Source organism: Protopterus annectens, chromosome 17.part0 (assembly GCF_019279795.1).
Source record: "Protopterus annectens isolate FY-2018-M chromosome 17.part0, PAN1.0, whole genome shotgun sequence".
NCBI lineage: Eukaryota > Metazoa > Chordata > Ceratodontiformes > Protopteridae > Protopterus > Protopterus annectens.
This window is the reverse complement of record NC_056751.1, coordinates 825,371,999-825,390,357: the sequence shown is the minus strand read 5'-3', so window position 1 is coordinate 825,390,357 and position 18,359 is coordinate 825,371,999. Positions and strand designations below refer to the sequence as shown.

At 41.6% G+C, this 18,359-nt stretch overlaps 1 protein-coding gene across 1 annotated transcript in view; it reads right to left on the bottom strand.

Moving 5' to 3' along the window:
- Positions 1-18,359, bottom strand: part of LOC122791537 (trichohyalin-like) — a 243,184-nt gene that overhangs the window by 84,910 nt on the left and 139,915 nt on the right. Inside the window, exon 3 of the mRNA XM_044059279.1 lies at positions 7,374-7,574. Coding sequence (XP_043915214.1) covers positions 7,374-7,574 — 201 coding nt within the window. The remainder of the gene's footprint in view (positions 1-7,373; positions 7,575-18,359) is intronic.

Sequence of the window (18,359 nt, the reverse complement as noted above, 5' to 3'; positions counted from 1 at the left end):
GAGCATAAGACTGAATTTTTGGATCTGTTTGTTGAAAGGTTACCAGATGATATTATCAACACAGGGGTTTTTCGTAAGACCTGTCACTGTAACTCATTACTTATGAGAATGAGCATGCATCCACCGTTCATATTTAGGAATATTATGAAAGGACAGGCAATTAGGGCCTCAAGGTTAAACCCTATGGATATAGGGTTTACCAGTGAATTAGATAACCTGACAAGGAGGTTAACAGAAAGGGGGTATAATGTGAACGAGGTCAACCACCATCTGGATGAAGTACACAATCTACGTTTGACTGTAGCCAGTCCTTATTTTGGACCCATATATCCTAGTGTTGCTGAGGATAAAAAGATTGATTGCTGTGTTAAGTTCTCCACAACTTTTTCATCAGATCAGTTTGAAATCAGGGAGATTGTCAGTAAGTTTTGGGGTGTCCTGCAGGTCGATGATGACCTTAGGCAGATAGTAGGTGAAGCTCCACGTTTTCTTTTTAGGAATAAGAACAACTTGAAAAGGATGTTGTGCTATCCAAGACATGATAGACATCCTAAAAAGGTAGGATGTACCAGACCCTGTGGTCACTGCAACTTTTGCCCTTTTATAGACAGCAATGTGGAGTTTTTTCATCCTGATCTGAGAAGAGTTTTTTATACTAAAGTGGAGGCGAATTGTATGACCGTACATGTCGTCTATTTGGCAGTGTGTCAGTTGTGTTCCTCTTTCTACATGGGTAAGACCAACCGCCCACTCAGAGATAGGATGAGAGAGCATAATTACCACATTAGGAAGGGTACGTTGCATAATGCTTTAGCTAAACACGTGGTCACGCATGGTCATGACCACAAGTTTTTGTTTAGAGTGTTAGAGGTCATCACCCCAAATTAGAGGGGTGGTGATGTTAGGATATACACTGAAGGAAAAGAGAGTGACTGGATAACACTTTTAAGGGCTGATAGGGGACTGGGTTTAAATAAAAGGGCATCCATAAAACCTAGCCTAAGGCAGCGCAGGCATGTAAAGTGACTATTTGTAATTACTTATATGCATATGCCTACATTATGTCCCTATGTCTCAAAGTTTTTTATGTATTTATATATAAATTTTTTTTATGTAATAGTTTATGTGTTTTGGAAAATCTTTTATATATTCTATGGAGTGTTTAAAGTCATTTTACGGATGTTTTAAGTTATTTTATGCATTTATATTCTTGTAGTGAGCTTTTTTTCTGTTCTTTTTCTGTTCTTTGCAGTTTGCTATGCCTTTAAATAGAGGTTTGTGTTGGATCATCTTGATAGGTTAATTATTTAATTGTCTCAGTGTGCTTTTAATATATAACTAGTTTGTGTTAGGAGGTTTGTTTCATGGATCTGAAGAAGCTGATACAGTGAAAGCGCTTATCCGTTTGTTCTTGTCTGCAATAAACTACGTGGATTTTACATCTTGGATTGTTATCTTCTGTTATTTTCTCACCCTCACTCCTGCTCAGTACTTGGTTGTTTTACAAAATTTTTTATATTTCTCTGAGCAGGGGCGTGTACCTGTGAAGCAGCAATTTGTCAGACTTCTAACATCTAGTTGTAATAAACCATCTTCTTGTGTGTATTCCTCTTCTGTGGGCTGGGATAGCATCTCATGTTGTGTTCCCCCATATTCATATTCCTGTGTGTTAACCTCTCTGAGTGACGTAGTACTGGAAAATCCTGATCCAGTGTACCACTATTGCCAGTTTCACCCTCCTGTGTATAGTACTCCTCATCTCTCAGGGCCTCACTATAGCTATCTGTGACACCATCCTGAAACCTATTGGGTTCAAAATACAAAATATTTCTTGTAGGGTACACTTTTTTATTTTTATATTGTTTACTGTCTCTTTCTAACTTTCTTTTTTTCTTAAAAAATAAATTATTTATTCTTTTATCCACCCTGTCAAATATTCTTAAATAAAATCTTTACACTGTGGAAATAGCAAATCTTTTTTTATATCTCTATCCAATGTATCCACTTCTTTCACAACATCCCCTCTTTGCTGTTCACAATAAAAGATAGTTTTTTCACAATATTAATACCTGTTTCATCAAACAGTGTAATAAAATTTTCCAAAAACCTTTTCATTGTAAACAATACCAAAAGGGAACTTGAAAATTCTCAAGCCCTGTGGAACAATTTTCAAATTTAAACATTAATTTAAATATGCAATGTCTAGTTCTAAGGATTTAAGCTTGAACAGTCTTTTTTCAAAAGCATATATAATGTCCTTCAATGATGTAAACGTTGTATATCCATTACCCTCTCTGTCGCCCTCAATGTTCACATTATTAGATTGTCTAACCTCAGAAAATAAATATTTTTTATTTAAAATATTGTCAAAACGTTCATTACACAACTCCTGTTGTGTACTTCCCTTTGAACCACAATTAGAAATATGTCCATTGTCAGTTAGTCTCTCCCTGCTCACTGTTCGACTGTTGACCATATTATAACTGTTGGAGACCCCTATACATTGTTTACTTGTTCCCAGACTCTCATTATCTTGCTGAAAATGAAAATTTACAGTACCTGCACAAGACGTCTGCATGCTTCCTTTATTTGTCGAGTTATAACTGTCCTTGGATTTGTTACTACTTCTGCTGGTTTCCCCGCAGTTGGAAAGCCAACATGAGTTATCCGCCACACCATTCTGTTCCTGATCCCTCCTCTGGGTATTAAGAACGTCACTGATGCTACATGGTTGAACTACTTCCTTTTGGTTGCTATGTTCCATGATAACAAAACCATTAGTGCAAACACCCAACCCTGAGGCCGACTGCCCAGAAGTAGAGTGTAGAAAAGTGTCTTGTAGGTTGGAGAACGTAGAAATTAACCGCTCCAACTCTCCTTTTAATTGAGAAACTTCCTGTCTCAACAAACTCAGTTCCGTTTTTTCCACGAAATCAAGCCCTGAATTGACCTGACCAGAAAGTTGAATATTATCCCCAGTCTCTATAGGTACAGCCCAGTTCGTTGATGGGTGTAAAAAACCTGTAAATGACCAAACATCCCAAAAAATATCCAAATTCCACAGAATAAAAAATGATAAAGGATCCAGGCAGCTATAGAACGTAAATCAATATTTCCTGTCTATTGAACAAATACATTAAGCGCTTTCGGCTCACCACTGTAGCCTGCATCAGAATAAATCTACTTTGCAAACAATTTATTTTTAAAAATACCATTAACCAATCATTGCGTTTTCCTAATTAACCCTGTTATTACACTACTTAAACCTTAAACATGCAGTGTTCCTTTTAAAGATTTAAAAAGTCAATATAATACTACCACTATCCTGGTTAATGGTGTTTTTAAAAATAAAATGTTAGCACAGTAGATTTATTCTGATGAATTCTACAGTGGTGAGCTGAAAGTGCTTAATGTATTTGTTCAATAAACAGGAAATATTGATTTACGTTCTATAGCTGCCTGGATCATTTATCTTTTTTTATTCTGTGGAATTTACTACAAAACTTGCCATGTCCCTTGTGCATTATATTCTGCTTCTTTTTGTATGGAATTAAGTGCCCTCATTTCATGATCATGACATCAGCTTCTGTAGCTTCATTTTCATTCTGTCTACATAGTCCATTACAAACGTTGTGAAATCAGTGCTTACAGTATGGCTGACATTTCTCACAAGTTCTCCCTGTCTGTCTCTCTTTCTCTCTTTCGGTTCTATCACCAAAGTACCAAACTAACATACTGGTTTGGCATAACCTCCCTCTGGTGAGCATATGGTGTCTCATACCTTGTTACCCTCTGAAAATCAGATATTTCATGAAAATTAGACTAATTAATCAGTGCTTCCCCATGTCATTTTCCTTTGTGTTGTTGTGGAAGGAGAGTGTACCTACTTTCCACAAGTCATAGTGTGTTCCAACCATGTTTCCAGTGATCAGCTAACTGGGACTGCATGATTTTATAGCCATTGCTTTTATTTATTTACTACCCTGAAGCACACCTTAGCTAGCCCTACTACCTTATTAGTTGTGTTGAGTCCTTATATGACTGTTTCCCGTGTAAATGAATTGAGCTCCATTACTTTGTCATTCTCACTTCTTTTATTTTTTTCCAAATTTATTGCCCTTTTCCTTGTTAGCACTAGCATATGTCCCCTGTATCATGTGTTTTGCTGTCATATGTCACATGGTTCCATTAACTAGTTTAGCTTTGTGATGTCATTATTCACTCCTTTTCTTTTGGCTCCTGTCACCTGACTACCTTGCTATTCCCCTTTCCTGTGTAACCCACTAATTTCCCCATTCTATGAGCCATAAGTTTGCAGTAGGGAATTGAGGAGCCATAAGTTGTTGTCATGCAGGGTTTAGGGATTTCTTGGTATACCTTTGCCCAACTTCCTGTCTTGGGCATCAGGCACAATGCAATGCCTAAGTTGTCAGGTCTGTAAAGTGCCTGCAAAGTCAGTCTATGCTTCCATATTCCTGCACATCTGGATAAGCGGTCTGCTTACAGCATGACAGATACAGTGAAGCTGTTGGACCCTTTGTAATCGTAACATCAGCCTGCTGTGCTTATACTGCTGGACTTTCACTACCTCCCTTGCCCCAAGGATGGGCAGAGTGGCATCCACTGCATACTTCCATCCCTCATGACCACATTCTTTAATACACAGGTCTGCTGGTCGGACCCTAGGTCAGGGTGTTACAGACATAATTCTTTTGCCCTAATGACACAGAACTGGCTGATGGTACTCAGTTTTTTGGTCTTTCCCTTCACTTACATACCCATAGACTGCATTTTTTCCTTTCATTCACTAATTTTATATCATAGGTTCATAGATTAGTACTAGGCTATTTGCTCTTGTAGGCCATTTTAAGCCTAGCCAATTACCCCATGTAAGAATCAAACCCTGCACCTTGGGTCTGCAAGGTAAACTCCTTAACCATCCTGCCGTCTTCTCACCCTTATGTTCTTATGCTGGCATATTAACCTCTCTGACTGAGCTTTTTTCCTTTTGATATTTCTCCATATCCCACTGTGCCTGCATCTGTTTTCATTGTTGGACCGTAATCTTTTTTTGTTTTATTTTTACTTTTACTTTATGGTTCTTCTAGATTACCATAACTGTCTCCTCTTCTACTTCCCTTCTAAACGTCTTTCACAATCTTACTTCAAAATTCTGTTGCTCTTATAAATATTGTCAGCTGTTCATCAAATTCTGAATTGATTTTCCCATTTCCATTAATGCATTTTCAAATATATTCCACTTTCCTCAATTCTTTTTTTCTGCTGAAAATTTTAAACTGTGGTCATCTCTGTGTCGGTTTTATACATTTCTAGAACTTCAGTTTTAATGCTGTGGCTTTTGTATGGACATAAATTAAAATAAATTATAACTTGCATGACATTTGCAAGCTGATAGCAAAGTAAAAGGAGGATTTTCAAGTGAACAGGGTGCTCAATATATTTCTATATTGAAAAGTGATATATGCATGTACGCCATCTTGTGGAAATGAATAAACATTACAATAACACATTTATTAACTGCAGAATAAAATGCATTGTATATTTGGCAAAAGGGAGCAACACTGTGGGGCAAATGAAGAAATGAGGACATAAGAGCAGAAGGCAAAGTAACTCCAACTGCAGAAAAGATCAAAGAGAACAGATTCCGGTGGTTTGGGCACATGCAAGAAAGCAGAAAACAATCCGGTGAAGAAGTTTTGGGACAGACAGGAAGAAGGCAAGAGGAAACGAGGGCATCCAGCAAAAACGTGGATGGATTGTGTGAGAGAAGACCTGTGATAGTCAGGTATGAGTATCGAAGAAAGTAGGAGAGTGGCGCTGAATAGGGAGAGATGGCGACAAGTGACACAAAACCGCAGCCCCATGTAGAAAATGAGAAAAAGGGAGATGATGTTAGAATTTCCCACCACACTAACGTTCTCCAGGAAGGGCTTACAAAGACAAATAACTTGTGTCAGAGTCATGGACTAAAATTAAATGCCAAGAAATGCATAATAATATCTTTCAGGAAGTCAAAACAAAAACAAGTGGCAACTTCACTGAAGACTGAATCCACAAAGTTTAATGAAGCGCTTTTCATCCAAATACTTCTTTGAACTTCATCAGATACTAACGTTTACAAAAATCAAGTTTAAATAGTCATGTTTAACCATGATTAAAATCAGCTGGTCTCTCCATCTTAAGATTTAAAGGAACAGTAGTTAAAATAGAATTGTGAACATAATATGCATTTTCCTGTTCTTTAAAACTGCTTTATTTATCTTTCAGGAAGTCATCCACCCCTGGTGACTATCATCACACCTCTATGAGTTGACCCAGTAGTCAGGGATTTGGGGACTCATATAGACAGTAATCTAGATTTTGACCATCGCGAGTCTACAGTAGTGAGGAAATCATTCTATGTTGTGCAATTTATAAACAAAGGTATGGCATCTAGGTCCAAGGAGGTCATTGTTCCATTGTATTAAGTATTCATCAGACCTATCATTGAGTACAATGCTCCCTTTGGTATGTGCCTATTCAGGCACATCCAACAATTGGAATAGCCCCAGAGGTTCCTCGCTAAAACAGTACAGGGCATAAGTAAAATGTCCTATGCAGACCATGTCAAAGCCCTATCCCTGCATTCTGTCTCCTAAAGGCTGTTGAGGGGAGACCTATGCCTGGCATACAAGGCATTGTCAGATCCCACCTTGATAAACCTCCTGCATATCTGCAAAACAAACAGCACCATAATTACCTGTTGTAAAGACTTAAACCTTGCCTGTAATATAAATAGGACCTGCTGGAGAAACAGGTATGTGTCCCAGAGACTATGCCCTCCCTGAAACAGGCTCCCCATCCATGTGAATCTGAGTTCCTCCCTAACCCAATTCAAGTGTAACTTGGACAATTAGATGGGGAACAGGAAATACATCCCTGGTTTGGCACTTATGTTTCTAATGAACACAGACAACCTGTAAATTAGTCATCTCCCAGGCACCTTCTTACAAATGTTTAATCTACCAAAACCCTGCTTACATTTATCAAGGGTACCAGAGATTTGAGATGCATAGCTAGGTTTAAAAAGGCCCTTGTGCTCATTAGCATAGTATGAACCTATGAACCTATATCCTATATCAGTTGTCAGTTGTGTGATTTTGGTGAAGTACTTTCTTTCCTGTGTAAGATCTTTTTGATAAGTTCTGCTAGGGAATGTACTTATATGAACTTGAATTCACAGTAAGTATTCCAGAAACACAGGCACTAAATCTGAGTGTATGGAAAATAGAAGGTAAGACAATGGATAACCGAAGCCTCTTGCATCATGTTTCATGCTATTTCATATACATAATATTTAATCATATGCTTACCCTTTTCTTCAGCTGCTCACTCTCCTGTTTCAGTTTGTTGTTCTCGGCCTGTGCAACATCCCTCTCTGCTCGATACTCCTTGGCTTGGGTTTCGGCATGATGTTGACATGTTTCTGCCTCAGACTGTGCTGATACAGCTTCATCTGACAGTTTGGAGAGCTGTGTCACCTTTTGTTGTGAGACATGTAGTTTTTGCTTTAGCTGCAAACCCAAAAGAAACAGCACTTACCATTTAAATATAATCATTTTTGTAACATTACTTGAATAGAAGCATTTTTCTAACAAGTTAAATAAGCATGAAAACAGAGGATTGCAATATTAAAAAAAATCATAATTTCAGTAGGTATTAAAATGTATTTAGTGTTTGTGGAATCACTGATGACTTCTCTACAGTTTACGTCTTGAGACAATTAAATTTCAAATTTTCCTTTTTTTTTTATTTTTAATGTATAGAGGTAGCATCAGACTGGATGCATACATCAGTTCATCATTAGCCATGTATGTCCCAAATAACATAACTCAGGAAGTGATATGCACTGGATGTTGTCCCACTGTTAGTGCAGACTTAATACAGAAGTTTTTTAGTGCTATTAAGATTAACTCTGCTGAAGGGTCAGATGAGTTGTGTCAAGATATGTGAAGGCTGCCAGCCAAGCTAGATAGAATTTTGTAGATAATTCTGTGTAATTGTAAATATGCATATAATCCACAGGCTTGTCCTCTTAAATGTAAGAAAACTGTATTAAATGTTGAACTTCAAAAATGTAACCACAGTGCACTGTGCTGGAAGAAAGCTGATATGTCAAGCATTATATGACTGATCTCAAGGCTCAAAGACATAAGATGAAAATAAAATTGCCAAAGATTCCAAAGACAACCACAAGGCATTCTATAGCTATGTCAAGAATCTAAATGGCAATGCTCAGATCGCTCTGAGCTACAACAGAATGGCATTAAATATACTGATCCCAAGGATATTGTCAATATCCTGGCAGATCGATTCAGTGCCAACTTCACCCCCCTCTCACCCCCTAAAGGGCCTATCTCAATACCGAAAGATTGCCAAATTCCAGTAATAATGGCCACACAGGTAAAAAACGCACTCTCCAGAGCTAAGAATACAGCAATCCATGGGACCAGACGACATCTCGGGCTGTGTACTACATGAACTACAAAATGAACTGGCACCTCACCTAAGTGTCATGTTTAATCATAGCCTCACCTCAGGCTTTTTGCCCACTGAGTGGCACACAGCTGCAGTTATCCCACTCCACAAGGGGGGATCCACCTTGGATCCTGGGAATTATCGCCCCATCAGTCTGACGAGCCTGATCTGCAAGACCATGGAACGTATTATCATGGAACTTATAAATAAAGACATTGGCAACTTTCAAACACTGGACCCCACCCAGTTTGGGTTCGTAAAGGGCCGATCTTGTCTCCTGAACCTGATTGACTTAATCATAACTTCACCTCAGGCTTTGTGCCCACTGAGTGGCACACAGCTACAATTATCCCACTCCACAAGGGGGGATCCACCTTGAATCCTGGGAACTACTGCCCCATCAGTCTGATGAGCCTGATCTGCAAGGCCATGGAACGTATTATCATGGAACTTATAAATAAAGACATTGGCAACCTTCAAACACTGGACCCCACCCAGTTTGGGTTCATAAAAGGCCGATCTTGTCTCCTGAACCAGATTGACTTCTTCAAATTAGTCTCCAGAGCTGTGGACAAGGGTAAGGCAGTCCACACAGCCTATATGGACCTTGCCAAGGCCTTTGACACCATCCCCCACTCTGGAATCATAGATAAACTTACCAAGCTGGGCATTAATCCTTACATCACTCGATGGCTTGCCAACTGGCTTACTGACAGAACCCACACTGTAAAAGTAACCGACTCCAAATTCAGCTCCAGACAAGTGACAAGTGGAGTACCTCAGGGTTCAGTCCTGGGACCACTCTTGTTTGGCATCTACTTCTCTGAAGTACAGGCCAACACTGAGGGGCTCTGGCTAACAAAGTTTGCAGATGACAGCAAACTGGGAGCCATTACTGAATCCCCAAATGATGTGGATATTCTACAAAAGGGCCTTACAGAAACAGATGCTTGGTGCCAGAGCCATGGTCTCAAGCTCAATGCCAAGAAATGTATAGTTATCCCATTTGGGAAAAAAACATGTACCCATAAATTACCACATAGGTGGCAGTACACTAAACACCAAAAGTGTGATAAGGGACTTAGGGATACAGGTGGACAGTGGTCTCACCTTCGATAACCACATCACCACAACAGTCAGGAAATCCTTCTATGTGGCACACCTCATCACTAAAGGCTTTTCATCGAGAAAAAAGGAGGTCATTGTCCCACTGTACTCATCCCTCATTAGACCCATTATAGAATACAATGCCCTGTTTGGTATGTACCTCTCAAGACATCTGCAACAACTGGAAAGGCCGCAGAAATACCTTACTAAAAGCATCACAAGCCTAAAGCAGATACCCTATGCTGACTGGCTAAAAAAAACTCCAGCTATACTCTGTCACATATTGTCTACTCAGAGGCAATCTCTGCTTAACATACAAGGCCATGTCAAACCCAGAGCTGTTGGACATGCTACACTTAAAGAAATCCCAATCACTCCGAGCCACACACTCCAGGGATCTAAACCTTGTCATCACAATGAGCAAAACATGCTGGAGAGGTAGGTTCCTTACCCAGAGACTCCCCAGACTCTGGAACAGACTGCCCATACATGTCAAGCAGCTCTTTGGGCCTCTTCAAAAGTAACCTTGATGATTGGATGGGAGATAGGAAATTCACCCCGGAGATCACGTCAGTCGCCCTGCTAGACAGGGCTCCATGGAAGTAAATATTGTGGGAAGAAATAGCCAGGGAATTGTTATGGCTAGGCTTGTATAGGTCCTAGGGCCAATAGCCTAGTACCAACCTATGAACCTATAATGTCTGGACTGAGGAATCCCTTATATTGTTTTGAGACCAGAGTTAATTGCTAGATTTTATATATATATAATGTCTTTTATTGCTGTAGTTTCCTGGCCAGGTTCAAGATAAAGAAATGTTAAAACTCTGAGTTTCTGTTAGCCTGGGAACCAGATAAGAATGATGTAATCTAAAATGAGTCACCAGTGATGTATTAATTTAAGACTTTCTCAGAGAGAGAGAGAGAGAGAATGAGAGCATTTTGCATTTGTCTTCAGAACTGACCACTCACCAGCATTTGCTTTGCTCTGTCTGTATGTAATTAGGATCTTAGACTTTAGTGTTTCTCTTAAAAAAATAGATAGAAAATAGTAAGTTTAGACTAGCTGTTTTCTATATAGTAAGTTTAGACTAGCTGTTTTATATATTTATGTCAGACTATTCTACAATATTATTTTAAGCATTTTTCTGTGATTTCTGAACTCTTAACTAGCACTATGTTGAATTGAGATTTGTCTTGTGTTTTTATTATTTATTATTAAACATTTTTAAACATTTCAACTGTTGCTGTTTTGTGTAGAGATAATTTAAGCTCTAGAGTACTTGCATGTATTTGGTGATACTGTACACAGCCACTCCAATAAGCCTTGCTGTTCGTCCACTTGCTATTTGGATAATAATATTGCACAGTATAAATTGGACACCCTTTCAGAAGAGCCTTATTAGTAGTTGATAAATATGGGTTCTGGTGGCAGTGGTTTACTACCTTATAGCCTGGCAGGAGGGGGCATAGCTGGAGAACCTGTGCCAGACTTCCCCAGGAGTGTCTGTGTGTGTGTGTGTGTATATAAACTGAATTTCAAAGTGTGTGTGTGTCAGTCACTTGGGCAGGGACACAAAGCCCTGCTTGGAAAGAGAGGGCACTAGAGGTTTTGGCTTGACTGCTCGGCTGAGATCTGGACCCTATAGTTGTGCCAGTGGGGAGTCTTATTGGGGATCTGGAGAGAAAGGGAGAAAGCAGCCCCAGACTGACCGTGATCTCTGTGTGCTCTTAAGGGAAATTGTACTTCACTATGTGTGTATTTGTTATCCTTCCCAATGTGGACGCCCCTCTCTGGTGTTAGTGGTGAGAACTGCAGCTCCTTGATTACTGGGCCAGTGCACGGGTGTCACATGTTAATTGGTAGGCAGTGGTTGGCTATCCACACCACATATTAATTGGTTGGCAATTGGCTTGTAGTGGTGTGGATAGTGAATTCCTGTAGCTTGAGTACAGTGATCTCTGAAGGTGTTTTTGTACTCTAAATCAGCCATGCAGTGAATATTCAGATTTCAGATCATAATTGTTTTAATTCTTGTGTTAGCTTAGTTAGTCAAGGAGAGCAGTCAATCATGTCAGCAGAGGAGTATGGCAAGCTGACAAGGAGCCAGTTGGCTGAGATGTGCCAGGCTAAGGGACTGGTGCATGGAAACCTGACTAAGGCAGACATGATTGCAGCTTTGGTCACAGCTGCATCAGAAAACAGCAATCAGGAAGACAATCAAACTGGACATGGAGGTGTACAGCACTCAGAGAATGGACATCTCAACCTTTCTGCAGAGGACTTAAAAATCCATCTGGAGCTAAAGAGACTTCAGTTGGAGGCTAGGTATTTGGAAACAGAAGCAGCAGAGAGACTGAGATATCTACAGGCTGAGGAGAATGAGAAACTGCTACACCTGGAAGCTGAGGAGAAGGAAAGGCAGAGGCAGCATGAAAAGGAAATGCTGACTCTTTACCAGAGTCATTGAGGTAATGGGGAAGGGGGTAACTGGACTCCAGAAGCACAAAAGGTCAGTAAATTTCTTCCAAAGTTTACAGGGGGATAATTTTGATAGTTTCAGTCATATATTTGAGAGGGTATGTAAACAGTATGATGTTGACCAAAGGCTCTGGGTACGGTTCCTGATCCCCTTATTCTATGATAAAGCTGTAACTGTGTTGTCTAAACTTGCTGATTGTGAATTTTTTGATTATACTGCTGTTGGTTGGGTTGGGAGGGTGGCTTAATGGTTAAGGTGTTTGCCTTACAAACACAACGTGCAAGGTTTGAGTCTCACAATGCATAATTCGCTAGGTTTAAAATGGCTCACAAGGGCAGTTAGATTAGTATGAACCTATGAACATAAGAATTGTCTGTTAGAATTTTTTAAGCTAACACCTGAAACTTATAGGAAAGAATTTCGTGAGCATAGACTCAAGGCAGATGACAATGTATGTGAATATGTTGCTGAACTGAGCACTTATTTTCATTGGTGGGTGAGTGGAGGTCAGATCACCACTTTTGAAGGGCTAGCAGACCTTTTGATGCGGGAACAAGCCCTTAGCACTTTGCCTGAGGACATGAGAATCTGGTTAGCTGATAGACAATGTGCTACTTCAGATGAGTAATGGAAGAAGCGAGACCTATACCTAGCAACCAGAGCATCCCTGCACGGGAAAGGGTCCCCCAGTACTGCTCATGGGTCTAAAGAAACCCATGGTGTGCAGCCCAGACTGCCCCAACAGAATCTGCCAGTAGTAGGGGAAGCCACTAGTCCAGGTACATGTCCAGGACCTAGAGTTAAATGTTTTGAATGCAACTAGTGGGGTCATGCGGCATACAGATGTCCACGGAGGCAAGGTGGAGAACAAAAGGTGAGGAAGCCAGTAAGTGGGAAGGACAAAATGCCAATGGTAGGTTGTCTTGAGACAACAGGGGTACCAAACTACCATCCTGCAGATGTCCTGATAGGGAAGGATTTTGATGAGGCAGTACTATGTGTTAATGCAGTTACATGCAGTCAGGCTAGGAGATGAGCATGTGGGTCTGGTAGCCTGGGGGAGACCCAGTCAGACCGCATACTTGCAGCCAGGACTGGTAAGGTGGTTACTTCAGGGAGGGAGCTGCCCTGTAGCAGTGAGACTGAAGGTGAGCCACAGCTGCTTGTGGGCATTGATGTTCCCTTGGACAGACTGACTGCAAAGGTAGAGGTGAGTAGTAGTACCCAGGCTGACAGTGAGGCACTGCTGTCAGTGGATGTCAGACTTCCTGTGAAAGGGGAGCTGGGAAGGGTTACACAGAGAGAGTTGAGACAGGCTCAGCTCTGAGACCCTACATTACAAGGCTGAGGCAGGTAGCTAGTGAGGCACCGAATTCTCAAGGGAAGGGGGAATCTGTATACTGGGTCAAAGAGTTACTGTATAAACAGTGGACATCTGAGGGAGGGCAAGAAGGTGAGAGGATACAGCAGTTGGTAGTGCTACAGCCTGCCACCTAGCCTTTCTAGCCATAGCCCATGATATTCCCTTTGCATGTCATATGGGCATAAAACATACAAAGAGACGTATTATGCAGAACTTCTATTGGCCTGGAATTTCCAGAGATGTAACAGGGTACTGTAGGACCTGTGAGCAGTGCCAAAAGGAAGGCAAGGCAGGAGACAAGGTGAAAGTTCCTTTGATGCCTTTGCCTGTGATTGAGGAGCCATTTCAGAGGGTTGCTATGGGTACTGTGGGGCCTCTGACTACCCCAAGTTCCACAGGGAAAAGTATATCCTATCTGTAGTAGATTATGTTACAAGATTACCTGAAGCAGGGGCTTTGTCCTCCACTAAGGCAGGAAAAGGTGGCAAATACTTTGTTAGAGATTTTCAGCAGGATAGGTTCCCAAAAGAAATTGACAGAGGTGCCAATTTCATGTCAGACCTGCTGGTTTGTCTGTGGAAGTATTGTGGGGTGAAGCATCTGAAGACTGCCCCCTACCATCCCCAGACTAATGGTCTTGTTAAGAGGTTAAACTCTACACTCCAGTCCATGCTACAGGCATTTGTAGACCAGTTTAAGAGGGAGTGGGACAAATATCTGCCCCATCTGTGGTTTGCTTGCAGACAGGTTCCCCAGGAATCCACAGGTTTTTCACCCTTTGAGTTGCTGTATGGGCATAAGGTGAGGGCACCTCTAGATTCAATTCGAGATGAGTGGGAAGGTGAGTGTGAATTTCACAAGGAGTCTGTTGTGGCATATGTCCTAAACCTCAGGACAAGGCTCAGGGAACTCATGGGCTTGGCCCAGTAGAACCTGGCAGAAGCCCAACAGCAGAAAAAGGTCTGGTATGACAGGAATGCATGAGCTAGAGAGTATGCTGTAGGGCATCAGGTAATGGTTTTCATTCCTGTCAGACACGACAAGCTGCAAGCAGCTTGGGAGGGACCCTACAAGGTGGTAAGAAAGGTAAGTGATGTTAACTACATGGTGGAACTGCTAGGCAGGAGGCAGGAGCACAAATTGTACCATGTTAACAAGATGAAACCTTACCATGATAGGAAGGCCCTTGTGCTGAGTATTTTCAGTGGACTACAGGAGGAGTCTGAGGGAGATCTGGTGACTGATCTCCTCAGTGAGGCTCAAACTGACACCTCAGTGGAAGGGGTAGCAATGTCCCAACAGCTATCTCCTACCCAGGTTCGAGAAATCCAAGCAGTGTTACAGGAGTTTGGGGACATGTTCACTGGGAAATCAGGGTGCATCACCTGGTGCAGCACCAGGTGGATACAGGACCCCAAAGGCCTATTAGACAGGCCCCTTATAGGGTGCCTGAGAGAGTCAAACAGACTCTGAGGGAGGAGATACAGGAAATGTTGGAACTAGGGGTAATTCAAGAGTCCAACAAGTCCCTAGGCCTCCCCAGTGGTACTGGCACCAAAGAAGGATGGCAGCACCAGGTTCTGTGTGGACTACAGGAAATTAAATAGTCACACAGAGTCAGATGCTTACCCCATGCCTAGGACAGATGAGGCCCTAGAGCAGCTGGGTGGGACTAAGTATCTTACAACCACTGATCTTACCAAGGGTTACTGGCAGGTGCCCTTGACTCCCATTGCTAGAGAGAGGCCAGCCTTTGTGACTCCTTTTGGCTTGTATGACTTCACAAAGATGCCCATTGAGATAAAGAATTCCCCAGAAACTTTCCAGAGACTGTTAGATCATATCCTAGCAGGAGCAGGAGGGTTTTCCCTTGCTTACCTAGATTATATTGCCATCTACAGACATTCCTGGCAAGAGCACCTTCAGCATGTCAGGGAGGTGCTGGGCAGACTACAGAGGGCAGGGTTGACCATTAATCCGAGCAAATGTCAGGTGGGTATGGCAGAGATCTCCTACCTGGGACATAGAGTGGGGAGTGGTAAGATCAGGCTTGAATCTGCCAGAGTGGAAGCCATTCAGGCATGGCCTACACCTGTTACCAAAAAGTAGGTGAGGGCATTCTTAGGGACAGCAGGGTACTACAGAAAGTTTATCCCCAGTTATAGTACCATAGCTGCTCCCTTCACAGACCTGACAAGGAAAAACAGGCTAGATAAGGTAGTGTGGACCCTAGCATGTGAGCTGGCATTCCAGAAGCTCAAAGAAGCTTTGGGAGGACCCCTGTGTTAGCCAGTCCAGATTACAGCAAACAATTTATTGTGCAGGTGGATTCTTCGAACCATGGGGTGGGGGCTGTGCCTAGCCAGATTTCTTCAGAGGGAGAAGAGCACCCAGTGGTTTATCTCAATCATAGGCTTCAACCAAGGGAGGAATGCTATGCAGCTTAGAAAAGGAATGTCTAGCCATAGTGTGGGCACTGCAGAAATTTCAGCCTTATCTGTATGGAAAAAAATTCACTGTAGTTACAAATCACAATCCCCTAACATGTTTACACTGAGCCAGCCAGCAAAATGTCAAGTTGCTATGATGGAGCCTAGGGTTGCAAGCATATGATAAGTCAGTGCAGCACCGCAGTGGGGTTAGCAACACCAACGCAGATGGGCTCTCAAGACAGGGAATGGGGTAAGGTATACTCAGATAGACCTCACCTTCTCAATCAATGTTTCTCAAGGGTCACTTGAAAAACTATCTTGAGTTCTCCAGGGGGGAAGATATGTGAATATATGTGAAGGCTGCCAGCCTAGCTAGATAGAATTTTGTAGATAATTCTATGTCATTGTAAATATGAATATAATCCACAGGCTTGTCCTCTTAAATGTAAGAAAACTGTATTAAATGTTGAACTTCAAAAATGTAACCACAGTGCACTCTGCTGGAAGAAAGCTGATAAGTCAAGCATTGTATGACTGATCTCAAGGCTCGGAGACATAAAATCTGGACTAACGAATTCCTTCTATTGTTTTGAGATCAAAGTTAATTGCTATATTTTACATATATAATGTCTTTTATTGCTATCATCCGCGGTGGTGCAGCGGTAGCGTTGTTGCCTCACAGCAAGAGGTTCTCCCGTTCGATTCTCGGCTGGAGTGCAGGGAGTGCCTTCTGTGTGGAGTCTGCATGTCCTCCCCGCGGTTGGGTGGGCATTCGAAAGACATACGTAAATGGGCATGCCTTCATTGAAGGTTGAAAGTCGAGCTGGCACCTCGGCGTTCGTCAAAATCTACTGCCAATCATTAGCGGACCGGAGTTCTGCTGTGGCGACCCCTAACCGGGAAAAGCCAAAAGACAACAACAATGTCTTTTATTGCTGTAGTTTCCTGGCCAAGTGCAAGATCAAAGAAATGTTAAAACTCTGAGTTTCTGTTATCCTGGGAACCAAAGAAAAATGATGTAATCAAAAATGAGTCAGCAGTGATGTATTATTTTTAAGACTTTCTCAGAGAGCGAGCGAATGAGAGCATTTTGCATTTGTCTTCTGAACTGACCACTCACCAGCACTTGCTTTGCTCTGTCTGTATGTAAGTAGGTTCTTAGACTTTAGTGTTTCTCTTAAGAAATAGATAGAAAATAGTAAGTTTAGACTAGATATTTTCTATATTTATATCAGACTATTCTACAGTATTATTTTAAGAATTTTCCTGTGATTTCTGAACTCTTGACTAGCACTATGTTGAATTGAGAAGATTTGTCTTGTGTTTTTATTATTTATTATTAAACATTTTTAAACCTTTCATCTGTGGCTGTTTTGTGTAGAGATAATTTAAGCTCTAGAGTATTTGCATGTATTTGGTGATACTGTACAAAGCCACTCCAATAAGCCTGGCTGTTTGTCTACTTACTATTTGGATAATAATATTTCACAGTATAAATTGGACACCCATTGGGAAGGGCCTTATTGGTAGCTGATAAATAGGGGTTCTGGTGGCAGTGGATTACTACCTTATAGTCTGGCAAGAGGGGACATAGCTGGAGAACCTGTGCCAGCCTTTCCCAGGAGTGTCTGTGTGTTTGTATATAAACCAAATTTCAAAGTGTGGGTGTGTCAGCTACTTGGGCAGGGACACAAAGCACTGGTTGGACAGAGAGGCCACTAGAGGTTCTGGCTTGACTACTCAGCTGATATCTGTACCCTATAGCTGTACCAGTGGGGAGTCTTACTGGGGATCTGGAGAGAAAGGGAGAAACCAGCCTCAGACTGACTGTGATCTCTGTGTGCTCTTAAGGGAAATTGTACTTTACTGTGTGTGTATTTGTTATCCTTCCCAATGAGGATGCCCCTCACTGGTGTTAGTGGTGAGGATTGAGGCTCCTTGATTACTGGCACAGTGCACATCTTTTTTCTAAGAAATGTGAATGAGGGCTTGGTGGATTGTTCATTGGTCCTATTTCCAGAATAATGGGAATGATGTTATGTCCCAGACTTATGGAGAGACATCACAGGTGTACCAATGCCTAGGATGTCAGGGCAGTGACAGTTGATGATTATAGGCTATCAGTTTGACTTGCATTTTAGGTTCATAGGTAGGTACTAGGCTATCTGCCTAAGGACATTTATAAGCATAGCCAGAATGTGTTGGCTTTCGCCTCCCTTTTAGATTAGTTTCCTGAGCCTCTGTGCAGCAGGGCCATTAAAGTGATCCCAGGGGTAAATTTACGATTTCCCACCCACTCATCAAGATTTCTCTTGAAGAGAGTCAGTGAGGGGCTTTGCCTAACATAGATTGGGATTCTCTTCCAGAGCGAGGGAAGTCTCTGGGACAGGAATCTATCCCTCCAGCATGTCCTGTTTATTGTTGTGCTGAGGTTTAAAT